Consider the following 13,460-nt stretch of genomic DNA (forward strand, 5'->3'; position numbering starts at 1 on the left):
TTTTAGTCTCTTCAAATTCCACCGTTTTTATTATCCTAAAAGATTATTGGTCTTAAATGCTTGTGCCTTTCAATTGAGTAATGAATGTGAAAAATTATAGATTTATTGATAGAGTGATATTAATTTTCAGCAAATATTTTGAAAATATAAAAAAAAGCTAAAAATTTGAGAAAAAAGATAAATGTCCCGTAGAATTAAGAAGGCGTCGCGTCGCGCACCTTGTACATCTTTAATTTTATATTCATGAACTTTGTAAACTTAAGCTGGACAAATAGGAGTTAAAATAGCATAGCATGAATTACCAAAATTTAACAAATACTAGGTAACACACAAATCATAAGACTCAAGAGTGTAATGTTTTCATTAAAAAATTGTTGGCCCCGTTAAGAAATGGATCCCTGGCAACATGCATGAGATTCAGGTTTTTTTTACCTTTTATCTCCTCTCTTTGAGACATTAATTACACATTAATAAAAATTTAATTACCCTCCCACGTAACAACAATACTGATTTTAATATATGCAACCTAATTGTTCCGACTGAATTACACAAATTATGTCGGATCTTTATGGTATCAAAGTTACAAACGAATAAGAGCATGGACTAATGTTAAATTGTTTGTAACAATGAAGTGAAATAACACTAACGAACAATTTGCAAGTACAACGAGTAAAATATGTATTATTTTAAAAATCATTTGCTCAAGTACCGTGAATGAAATAGATTTATTTAAATGATTATTTTTCAAGTATCATGAATGAAATAGATTTATCTAAATAAATATTTTTGAGGTTTCATGAATGAAATAGATTTTTAACGACTTATTTTTAAGGTACAATGAGTGAATATTATCAAAGAAGAGGAAAAAAATATGCATTTCAGAACTGTGACAGATGAGTGACTTCATGCTACATTACACACATCGCTTATGGCAAAGGTATGTATATACATAATAACTAGTTAATTTGATCGCGCTTCGCGCGGCAATAGAAAATCTAAATAATTGCGTATTAATATTCAGATATTAAAAAGAAATAATCTTCAAATTCAAATATATAATAATATTTTTAAAGTTCTATTCGATTTTATTATTAACCTATCATTATATATTTCGCTCTGCTTTTCATATTTCATGTTTTTTTTTGCTTTTTAGTGATGCTTGACCCATTTTGTAGTGAAACTACGTACCTTTTCTCTTTTACCTTTTCCTGTTGTGCTTCCTATTTTAATTTTTTTCCTTTCCTACTTGCCTACCTATTCCTTATTTTCCAAAATGTGAAATCTCCCTTTTGTTTCTTACTATTCTCTAACTTCCAAATAATTTAATTAGGTAACTAAAGAAATTCAAAGGCGTAATCAAGATAGGTAAGAAAAATGATTCAGACGTGGTATTGAATTTTTTTCCCTTTAATGAATCAGTTATGAATGATAGACATTAAAAATGTACCAGAGAAGTCTTTGATAACTCCCAAAACTTAACAACTACACACAAATATAAAAAGTAGCTTTATCTTTTTGTTTAAAAATAATAATTAGTGTTAGAAAGGCACCCACCTTATTTGAATAGTACTCCTAACCAATTGTCCAGAAAATCCCTTATTGACTCATTATTGAAGCAAAACTCTTAGTGGTCGTTTGGTTCATGGTATAAGAGAAGTTATCAAAATCCGAACTAAGTAACCCGACATTACGTATTCAATTTTTATATTTATACATTTGGTATAAGGTATAAAATAATCCGAATAAATTTATACCTTGCACCAGTAGAATTCAAATAAGTCGTGAAATTCAATTTAAAAAATTAATGTTGGAATAGCCACTTATACCTTCTTAACCCACTTATCTTTTCTTTTATGGATTATTTTATACCATCACTTTTTCAGATGGTATAAAATAATCTTACTAGGACTAAAGAAATATTTAAAGTAAAGTTATATGATAAATTAGTCCGGGATTATAATCCGGGACTATTTTAACGACCGATTAGTTTGGTTTGGTGTTTAAAAAAATTCGAACCAAATTAGCGACCACTTAGAGTTTCAAGATACTTTCTTCTCGTCATGGTTCATACTATAAGCAATAAGCAAAAGGCATAAAAGCTGAAAGGAAAACTAAAAGAACATTTATTGGATGATCAAAATTCGTTTGCTTCACAAGCATTTAAAACTCAAAAATTAAATTCAAATATGATTTTCACAAAGTAATTCAAAAAAAAAGTTGCTGAGGCAATATTAAAGTTCAATTTCGCAGGAAAACATGATTTTTTGTTTTATTTTTTTAATTTGCCCGACATATATAAATGTATATCACTTAGATACTACTTTTTGTGTGAAAATATAATAATCCCTCCGTTTCATAATAAGTGGTGTTTTAACTTATGCACACCCCTTAAGAAATTGCTCACTCCTAGAAAATTAGAAGTGTTTTTACTAATTTACCCCTAATCAAAATTTGCCTCTTTCCTAGAATCAACTTAATGATTACGATTATGTAACTTTTGAAAGAATAAGATCAATTTCTTCTTAAATCCTAGAACACCACTTATTTTGAAACAAAATGAAAAGGCTAAAACACTATTTATTTAGAAACGGAGAAAGTATATAGTATTAAACCGTGAAAGGATACAAATCTAAAGATGATATTTTAAACCACATGATAGCTAAAAAGTTAAAGATTCAAATGAAACATATACTTACACAACTGAAAAACCAAAAGAAGTGGGGATATGAAAGACATTTGCAAGCCAAAAAACTGCATTGGGGCTAAAATATAAAGAAGAAGAAAAAAATTAAAACAAAGAGAACGAAAAGAGGCACAAAGTTGCGAGCAAGACTATGTGCCAAAAACATATATATGGTTATATCAATATGCATTTATATGCAGTAATGGTTATGTTTAATTAGAGAACAGAAACAATTTTTAGTATTTTCACATTCCACCGTTTTTATTATCCTAAAAGATTATTGGTATTAAATGCTTTTGTCGTTTAATTGAGTAATGAATGTGGACAATTATAGATTTATTGATAGGGTGATATTAATTTTCAGCAAATATTTTGAGATTTTTTTTTTTAAAAAAAAGTTAAAAATATGAGAAAAAAGATAAATGTCAATGGAGGCCATAGAGATGTGTCACATCACCTTATCTATGCCTAACTTTATATTCATGAACTTTGTAAATTTAAGTTGGACATATTGGAGTTAAAAATTAGTTTTTAAATTTAGATAGTGAATATAATTATCTTAGAAGAAATATATCCAATGTTTAAATAGCATAGCATGAATTACAAAAATTTAACAAATACTAGGTAAGATACAATCATAAAACTCAAGAGTGTAATGTTTTCATTAAAAAATTGTTGGCCCCGTTAAAGAAATGGATCCCTGGCAACATGCTTGAGATTTAGGTTTTTGTCCTTTTATCTCCTCCCTTTGAGACATTAATTACACATTAATAAAAATTTAATTACCCTCCCACGTAACAACAATACATTTTAATATATATAAAAAAAATACTCTCCCACGTATCAACAATAAAACACTATCTTTATTCTCCCATCTTTATTGATACAAAATTAATTCTGTTTGGAGTATTTAATAAAGATCATTAGGCTTTTTAATAAACTAAACTAACAAAATGAAGGAGGAAAAAAATCTGAAAAAATCCGAAAAAAGATAAATAGGAATGGAGGCGCGAGAGGTGTCACTTTGTCCAGCGCATCACATCTTTTTTAACTTTATATTAAATATAGGTATATATATAGATATAGATTTTATTAGCTTAAAAGAATCCTCCAAGAGTTTGTTTGGAGAAAGAATCTACACTTAGGTTTCTCTCTAGCAACTTTTTATCTATAACAACACCAAACATCAAAAATACGATATTTGAAAAATTATCCCTCACGGCTACCTTCTTTTTTTGATAATTAACCATCTTTATAGAAATAGAATCTCTAAGATTAACATAATATGTCTAGAGATTTTAATCAAATGTATTGATACTTCAATACACTGACAAAGAATATAATATGAACATATTTCCGTCATTAAAATTTAAATAATTTTATTATTTATAACTTTAGAAAATAAAAAAAATAGATTTTATGTATTTTTTTTTTTATATCTATAACAGCCCAATAAAATTTACATATCAAATGTCATTATAGATTTATAACATCCGCTCACTATAACAACAAAAAAATCTCAAAAATAAAACCAAGTTGCTATGGAGAGATCTGAATGTATTTAGTTTCATACTAAAGTGATTTTTGATTCTTATAGACCAAAATGAAAAAGCAAAATTAAGCAAAGAGGAAAATGTTTTCTTTTTATTTTTTCTCTCAAAAGGTCATATGGCCTATTAAATGCAAGTTGTTGGGAGAACGTTCTGGAAGAAGACCTTGACTTGGAAACCAGGGAAACAAAGAAAATTCAATGTGCGTTACCTTTGAAAGAAACGCTTCTATTAACTTAGACCAGGCCACCAGGGACTGCTACTTTAACACCACTTCAAATTTAATGCCGTATAGAAGCTGGCACTTTTCTCTTCTTCTAAGAAATAAATATAAACCCAAATACAAAAATCATTTGTAAATTCGCAAACACTTTTTTTTTTTTGGTGTGTGAAACCCCAACATACGATGGAACGTCAACTTGTTACTTTTTTCCTTTTTTCTCTTTGTTTCATTTCTATTTTCCCTGATCTGTCTTGTTCTACTTCTCTTCGATTCTCTGGTTTAAAAGCAGATAAACAAACGTATGATTACATCCCTCTTTCTATGTTTATTTATTGTTTTAGAATAATGTACGTTACTTTTATTATGTATTTCTGTTTTTTTTTTTTTATTTTCAGAAAATCGTCGGTGCTGAAATTGGTAACTGGTGGATCATCCCCTACAGTTGATCCGACCCGGGTGACACAAATCTCATGGCGCCCCAGGTTTGTCACCTTTTTTATTTTTTTGGTTTATTTGTGTATGTTAATGATGTTTCTATATTGAATTGATATTCAAGTGACTCTTATAATGATATGAATTGTGCAGGGCTTTTGTATATAGGAATTTTTTGACTGATGAGGAATGTGATCATCTCATCACTCTGGTTAGCTCTTTTTTTTTTAACTTTCTTTCTATAGTACAATAAGAAATGGATGGTTGTTGCTCTTTTTGAGTAAAATGGGTTAAATGGAACTATTCTTACTTTTTTACAAATATATCAGTCAATTAACTATGCCTCAATCCCAGATTAGTTATACTTCCTCAGTCCCATTTTATATGAGGGTGTTTGACTGTGCACGAAGTTTATAAAGGAAGACTTTTCAAATTTGTGTTTCAAAACAAGTCTTGGATATTTGTGTGATTGTAAATTATTTCATATAATTAAATTGTTTCAAAATATAGAAAGGTGTAATTCTTTTTTAGACTGACTAAAAAGGAAAGAATGTCGTATAAAATGGGAAGAAGGGAGTAACAATTTCAGGTAGATTAGGATTATCTATCTCACACTTATTCTTGCACGGATGGATGAATCCATAACCAGAATATAAAGACTCCTAATGAACATTGGACAATGAAGTCTTTAATCCTAGCTAGTTAATATAGAATTTGATGTTGAGTTAAAGAGCATAACAATTGTGGATATTGAGATGATTTGTCTAATTATAGTGTTATTTGATTGTGCATTTACATTTTGGTACATAAAATTTATAGGTGCGTTTGATTGAAAGATATACGTATTGTACCCAGAAAAGCAAAGTTAATTTTTCCCACAAAATCTTACACTCAAGACATTGTGGCAAAAGGACAAATGAAAAGACTCGAACATGTTAATTTTTTTGAGTTAACTTAAACTAACTCAAAGCTAGACTTTGACTTGATGTCGTTTTGTTCTTGTGAAATTTGAATGAGCAGGCTAAAGATAAGCTGGAGAAGTCTATGGTAGCTGACAATGAATCAGGAAAGAGCATAGAGAGTGAAGTTCGGACAAGCTCCGGCATGTTTCTTGGCAAGGGCCAGGTTCACAAAATCCCACTTTGTCTGCAATTTCAGATATTTGATGGTTTTCTTCCCTTTTTTGTGATGTATCAATCTAAATGTGCTCTGCCATCTTCCTTGTGCCAGTTAAGAGCCCGTTTGGATTGGCTTATAGCTTAAAGCTGTTTGCAGCTTATAAGCTGAAAAAAATAAGTTGGGGTAGTCCAACTTATTTTTTTTTGGCTTATAAGCTGTTTTTCAGCTTATAAGCTGCTTTAGATAAACTAAGTTAAATGGGTCCAATTATTTTTTTGAGCTTATTTTAAGCACAAAATGACTTTAAGCTGGCCAGCCAAACATTCAAAAAAACTGAAAACAGCTTATAAGCCAACTTATAAGCCAATCCAAACGGGCTCTAAATATTATCTTATGATGCCTTTGGTATTTAAGTATTTTATTTTCTAGTTATTTGCGTTTCTATTTTTACTATCAGAATTTGTCATTTAGAAACTGGGGCATCACATCTTATTTCATATTTATGAAACATTTGTATGTGAAAGAGGTGGGCACCACCAAAGGTTGTGTGGGATGGATAGGATCCATTCACCCTTAACTAGAAGTCTCGGGTTCGAGCCTTGGGAATGGAAAAATTCTGATAGGGAGTACTTCTCATCTTAATGGGCCTTACGCGGCGCAAATCTGGATTAATTGGGGGCCTGAAGCGGGTACGGAACACAGGTAGGAAATCAAAAACAAAAAAGAAAGCGGTGGACAGATCTCATAAAGAAGCATCTTCAATTGGTTGTGACCCTTATTGGTTACACGGCAAACATGATTACTGGATAACTAGATTTAGATCTTCTGGATCTTTAGCAATTGAACCTTTTCTAATGATCTTTTAATAAGGAATTAGTGTTTAAACTTCCTTGTAACCTTAGCGGACCATCTTTTGTTAATATTTCCCGTGAAGGGTCTAACCTTGTGTGGTAGTGTGGTATTTGACCCAATAAACATTTTGATATAGTGGTAGGATATGATCTACTTTCTCTCATCAAGATCATATTTGCAATTTGCCTATTGCTTGGATACGAAGAGACTAGAAGGTGGCACTTGAATCCTTGTTATTGAATGATAATGGACTAATTACCCAATATATGATTGATTGCCATATTCCAAGGAATTTATGTCAAAGCTCTGCCCCTATACTTTATCTCTATGTCACTGCTTATGGCTAGATGTGGGGCTTGTTGCTTAATTTGTCTAACTAGTCAATTTGGTCCCCTGTCAGATTCAGTTAACTGTCAGGATTCTCATTTTTGAATACCAGGTCTGCAAGTGAAAAGTTCTTTTAATCTTTCTTTTTGCAAATGTCAAGTAGTCCAGTTATGGGTTTCGTGATTACTGAATTCTCTGAGGAACTCCTTACAGCTTACACTGATGTTTGCTTGGAGAGCATGTGGTGTTACCTAGTTGAACTAAAGGAATGAGATTGCCCAACTGTCCCCTGTCTAGTTAAGGTTAATCCTATTACTCTATTAGAAAAGACTTAACCTGGAAAATATAGATGTAGTTTATATCCAGAAAATTCTACCTTTGCTGGTATTTTAGGCTCTTTTAGATACCAAAGGCACATCTGAAGATTAATTAAGAATCCGGCGTCTGGGATAATGTCAATACAAACAGTGCACCAAGTGTGATACTGCAGAATAATCGGAACTGGATAATTGTTACACGGCTTAGAACATACTTTGATATGTGATTTCAGAGTTTCTATTAGTTCATATGCATTCTATGTGAAATTGGGTAGAATTATTAATCATGCACCCTTGATTGAATCAAGCATATTGTGAACCGTCCGTGATCTATAATTGAGTATCAGAAACCTCTCTAGAGCATTATGCTATTGGCATTCATTGGTTTTAGGAACTCTTTAGAGATGGCCTGTCATTTTACATCCCCATCAGGCTGAGTCAGTGACTTCCTTCAGATTATATTTCCTCAGTTCCTCACTGAAGTTTTCCTGCTTATTTCTTCAGGTTCACTGGACATACTTGTAATATCATGTCATATTGACTATATGGGAGTTCAACTATTTCTGTTTCTCACATGGAATTGAATTCCTGAATCTGTACCTATGTCGCATTACTTCTCCACTTCAAAAAATTTCCCTAGTGGATTCATATTAGTCTATGTAAATATTTTTATTGAAAAAAGGCCACTGACATTTTTTTTTTTTTTTTTTTCTTCTTTTTCCCTTTATAAGGATGAAGTAGTGGCTAATCTGGAGGCTAGGATAGCTGCCTGGACATTCCTTCCTAAAGGTACTACAGTGCTCCAATGATGTTGAGTGGCTTTCATCTCACCGTCTCATGCCTGCGTACAGTATATGTGTTATATACGTAAGCGAGATTCTTACTTTATTAAATTGGAATACAGAGAATGGGGAATCTATTCAAATACTGCATTACGAACATGGCCAGAAGTACGAACCACATTTTGATTATTTTCATGACAAGGTTAATCAAGAGCTAGGTGGTCATCGGGTGGCTACTGTTCTTATGTACTTATCAGATGTCGAGAAGGGAGGGGAAACCATTTTTCCTAATTCAGAGGTAATCAACGTTGTATGATTAATCCTTTTCTGTTATGCCGGCATTATGATGCAGTATTTTCTTTTTTTTCCTCATAAACTGGAAACCTACAGGCAAAAAAATCTCAGCCAAAGGGTGATGACTGGTCGGATTGTGCTAAAAATGGATATGCAGGTATGTCTCGCACCATGAATAGTTTTGAGTATGACATCCATACGTTTATGGTGGTCCCAATCAATTTTCACGCATTCCGTTGTTTTGAGAGTACATTTACTTGGATTCACATTGAGGGATAATAGGGAAGAAGATAAAGGAGGTGCTCTTGCAAATTCTCTGTAATGGAGCATTTGCTTGTGCTTACAATGCAAATAACATGTTCCTTTTTACTCAATAAGTAGCAAATAACATGCCTCTTTTCTTCATGTCCATGGAAATGTCTTGCAGTATGGTAAAATCTCTACAATTGTGCAAACGACTTAGAGCCTGTTTGGATGAACTTATAAGCATAGTCATAAGTTAGGAATATTAACTTATAGCTGTTGCCTTATTTTTGTTATTTTGGCTTAAAAATAAGTGGTTAAAAGTACTTTTTTATCTTTATCCAAACACTACAAAAGTGCTTAAAAACACTTTTTTATCTTACCCAAAGCACCTAAAATAAGCCAATCCAACAGGCTCTTAATAATGTGCTTCTTTGCATGGTATCATGGTATCCTATTGGTCGATAAATTTCATATAGCTGCATGAGTCCTTTCCTTCCTTTGTCTGACTGGACTGCATAGTCATTGCTGTATGGTTCAACATTCAGTGTCTTTTTTCATATTCTCTTGATTCTCCTTGTTTTAATGAAAAACAATCTATTTGCTACTGTATGCCATTTTGGTTGTGCTTCTCATTGGCTAGAGATAGAGAGCAAGCAATCTCAGTAGTTATCCACTTCACGATCAGCTTACCACAGCCTTCCTGCCATCTCCCTCCATATAGATAAAAGGATCTCATGGATTTCCGTAGAAGATGGAAGCATCAGTAAAAACACCTCATCCTGTTTCATAGACCATAAGATGTTCATGGGAAAAATATTGTTGTAAAACCAACAGCTTAAAACTGAAACAAAGTTTGTCAATAACTTTTCATGTTCTGATGTGTTCATGTCTTATTTGCAGTGAAACCTAGGAAGGGTGACGCGTTGTTGTTTTTCAGTCTACATCCTAATGCAACAACTGATCCTTTGAGCTTGCATGGAAGCTGCCCTGTTATTGAAGGTGAGAAGTGGTCTGCTACCAAATGGATTCATGTGAGGTCCTTTGAGACACCATCTAATGAGTGCAAAGATCTGAATCCGAGCTGCTCGCAGTGGGCTGTTAATGGTGAATGTGTAAAAAATCCTGTATACATGGTGGGTTCTGAAGATTCTTTAGGTCATTGTAGGAAGAGCTGCAAGGTTTGCTCCTGATAGAAATATGTAGACAAATTTTCTATTGCATATATAAAAAATTTAACTAGTTGAGCAATCTTATCCTCAATCTCTGTATATCTCGGTTTGAACATTCAGTACCCTTTTAGACAGTTCAAAGTAAGAAGGAATCAACTGATAATTTTTTGTGGTAGCACTGGTACTGATCAAGGTTTTGACATTGCCCTCAATCTTGCCTGCCTTGTCTTTTCTGCCCATGACTGCACTTGGCACCCAAGGGTATGGCTTAATGAGTCTTGGTGAGTGGAGTTACTTGGTAGCTTTGCTGGTGAGAGATCGTAGGTACTCAATGGATAGTTGAGTTGCACATGATTCAAATACCACTGTCATAAAAAAGTGAAAGACTTCATTTGGTCCTTATTCTTTTCCTTTTTAGGGAGAATATCTGAACTTACTTTATTATACGAAATATCTTAAGTTTACCCACCCATTATGTATTGGAGTCATTCATGCTCTTGCTTAATTTGGATTAAATGTGAAACAAAAATGTGTTTGTGAGATTTTTTTAGAAACTTTTGGTGGTTCGCTTGTGAATTATTTGTTCCAGGGTTGAGATACAATGTGTATTAAAATCTTGGAGATTCGCTAAGACTTGTAGCAAATTTATCTAGCAAAACCTCCTCGCCAGAATTTGTGAATAATCTGTTTCAAAGCTATGATACAATTTATTCAATAAATTTAGGTGATCTACGAGACTTGTGGCACCTATTTGTCGAAAACCCCTTGTAATATGTCAAATTTATAAACAATTTATTTAAAAGTGTTGAATTTGTATTAAAATTCTAGTGATTTGTCGAAAGTTGTGGCAAAGCTCCATCCATCAACACTCTTGATGGGGTTTTTTGTACTAAATACCGAAAAAATTCTGGTAATCCGGTGGGAATGGAACTCCAATTTTTGATGCAGAGGTTTTTTTCCCACAATTTTTAAAAAGTGGGATAAAAGTATAAATAGCGGCACTAAAAAATAGTCTGTGTACATCTGCCATAAAATTTGCACCTAAACATAGTTGAATTTTTGCTGGGATGTCCTCCGAAAAGACACTCATTTAATTCGTTGCCATGTTAGCAAATTCTTAGCTTGTTCACTTCCGCTAGAATTCTCCTCCTCTTGATTTTTCATGTGTTATACAAAATTGAAGACTATTACTTATTTGCCGTTGAAATTGCGTGGCTAATGTTCCAATGAGGTTATATGTCTATCCTTGATGATTTAGATTAGTTTGGTTAAAGAAAATTAAAGAATACATTGGATTTTATTGAGCGTGAAAAAAACTTGTTTAAGAAGTCAAAGTGGATATTGATTTTTGAAAGTATACATTAATTCTACTCATTAAAAATTGTTGAGATGGATAATTGAATATTGTATATCAGATTTGGTGTCTTTTAGCGTTTATTGAGCCAAATTTGAAGCAAAAATATGCTTGTGAAATTTTTACATACCAAATTATGGCGTTCCCTCAGGAATTTGTAGCAAATTTGGCAATGGTTAAAATTTGCGATCATAATTCTAGTGATCTATCATGATTTGACCACAAATTTGTTGGGTGTGCGAATAAAAATCTTGCATTGGTAGCTGAAAAGAAAAAGGAGCTATTTATAAGGAGTTGGATACATCTTAATGATGTGAGGCCTTTTGGGGAAAACCGTGCGGGGCGGCCACGACCGGACGATATCGCGTCGTGTTAAGAGTATCTTTGGGCGTTTTAGCCCAACAGTGGGTATCGAGCCAATAGTTTAGCGGGACGAGTATGAAGATGGCGGAGTGTGGCGTGGGGCCCGGCTTAGTGCCTTTGCCCGTCTATGGGTCGGTTTACGACCTTTACCCGTAGCTTTGAAGACGCATTCACAGCCTTTGGGCTTGGGTGATCGTAAATACTCTGACAATGTGGGGATGACACACAGATATGTTGAATCTCTGACCCGTGGTATGATAATGAGCCACGTGGAACTTAGTTCGAGGGGGAGATTGTTGAGTGTGCGAACAAAGTACCACATTGGTAGCTGAAAAGAAAAAGAAGCTATTTATAAGGAGTTGAATACTCTTAATGATGTGAGGCCTTTTGGGGAAAACAGTGCGGGCTTGGCCCAAAGCGAACAATATCACATCATGTTAAGAGTATCGTTGGGCCGTTTTAGCCCAACAAAATTCTGGTGATCTGTCATAATTTTGTGATAATGCAAATGGCCATCAATTTGAAATTTATTAAGACTTATCAAATTTTGGCGATTCCTCACAATTCTGGCTTAAGTCTAGTGGTTTCTTAGAATTAACTGAAAATCCTGGTGATTATCGTCACAAGGCAAGTTTTCTCCTTCAATTAAAAATTCTGTCAGTTCGTTAAAAATTTACTATGTAGTATTTTTGCGAATTTATCCTTATAATCTTTTTCTTAACATGATCAAATCTTGAACGGTGATATTAAAAAATTTCATTTGTCCAAATCTCCCCTAAAAGATACTACTACTTATAAAGTTTAGGCCAAGGAAATTCAAGTGCATAAAAGGATTAGTCAAGAAGTGACCAAACTTGTAACTAGTCAAATAGTCTACCAATTTTTGTCCACAAGGGTAGGCCATCAAGATTACACCTCAATTCTAAATAAGTTGACATTAATTTTATATCATGCGTGTTACTCCAATTAAGCTTATCTCGAATTTTATCTTTTAACAAGAGACGAGAGGACTTCAATAGCAATAGTGGTCATGACTCATGATTCGTATCTTATTAGTTAATTTGTAACTTTGAAGGCGCTTTGATACGCTTATAAGTTGGTCAAATTAACTTATAAGCATGTTTTTAATGTATTTTAAACACCAAGTGATTGTAAATTAAAATCAACCAAAAAATCATTAGTCGGCCTTATAAGCACTTTTAAATTAACCAAATTTATACATTTTCTTAATGGGATATTTAGCTGACTATATTTTTGGACAAACTAGATGTACTTGACTATATGTATTGTTTGACTGATCTATATACGTATGTATTTGGCTGATTGTATTTTGGTAAAGCAGAGTATTTGACTGTATGTGTTATTTGGCTGATCTATATAAATATGTATTTGGCTGACTGTGTTTTGAAACTATGTATTTGAATATATCCGAATACACACCAAACAGGTGAGACAGTTACAAATTGTAATTGCAAAAACAATAGCTACGGTCGGTTAGAAGCATAGAAAATATAGATGTTTAAGTAATTTTTGCCATTGCTAAATGCTCTTCTCCAAACAGAACTCCCAAGTCTTTTTCATTTTAGTTTCATCGTTCGTCCTTTTTTATATATAAAAAAAAAAAAAAATTATATTATTTGTAAATAAATTTAAGAACATTTAGATTAATTTTAACATAAATTAAAAAAAGCTTATCAACACTTTCTATCAAGCTTATTACAAGTTTTATCATATTCTGTCCAAACACAT

General features: G+C 32.7%; 1 protein-coding gene across 1 annotated transcript; it reads left to right on the plus strand.

The window, feature by feature from the left end:
* Nucleotides 1-4,509: 4,509 nt before the first annotated feature.
* On the plus strand, nucleotides 4,510-10,172 carry LOC132037734 (probable prolyl 4-hydroxylase 6). The gene is made up of 8 exons (XM_059428339.1): nucleotides 4,510-4,755; nucleotides 4,852-4,938; nucleotides 5,042-5,099; nucleotides 5,909-6,013; nucleotides 8,235-8,292; nucleotides 8,408-8,583; nucleotides 8,676-8,736; nucleotides 9,726-10,172. The coding sequence occupies exons 1-8, from the start codon at nucleotides 4,640-4,642 to the stop codon at nucleotides 10,013-10,015; spliced, it is 951 nt and encodes a 316-aa protein (XP_059284322.1). The 5' UTR covers nucleotides 4,510-4,639; the 3' UTR covers nucleotides 10,016-10,172.
* Nucleotides 10,173-13,460: the final 3,288 nt, after the last annotated feature.

Source organism: Lycium ferocissimum, chromosome 2 (assembly GCF_029784015.1).
Source record: "Lycium ferocissimum isolate CSIRO_LF1 chromosome 2, AGI_CSIRO_Lferr_CH_V1, whole genome shotgun sequence".
NCBI lineage: Eukaryota > Viridiplantae > Streptophyta > Magnoliopsida > Solanales > Solanaceae > Lycium > Lycium ferocissimum.

Bases quoted from the DNA above. Each gene is read 5' to 3' on its own strand.
- LOC132037734 (XM_059428339.1), top strand. From the start codon at position 4,640: ATGGAACGTCAACTTGTTACTTTTTTCCTTTTTTCTCTTTGTTTCATT. The intron at 6,014-8,234 runs GTTCACAAAATC...TCCCTTTATAAG, and splicing joins TGTTTCTTGGCAAGGGCCAG to GATGAAGTAGTGGCTAATCT. The intron at 8,584-8,675 runs GTAATCAACGTT...GGAAACCTACAG, and splicing joins CCATTTTTCCTAATTCAGAG to GCAAAAAAATCTCAGCCAAA.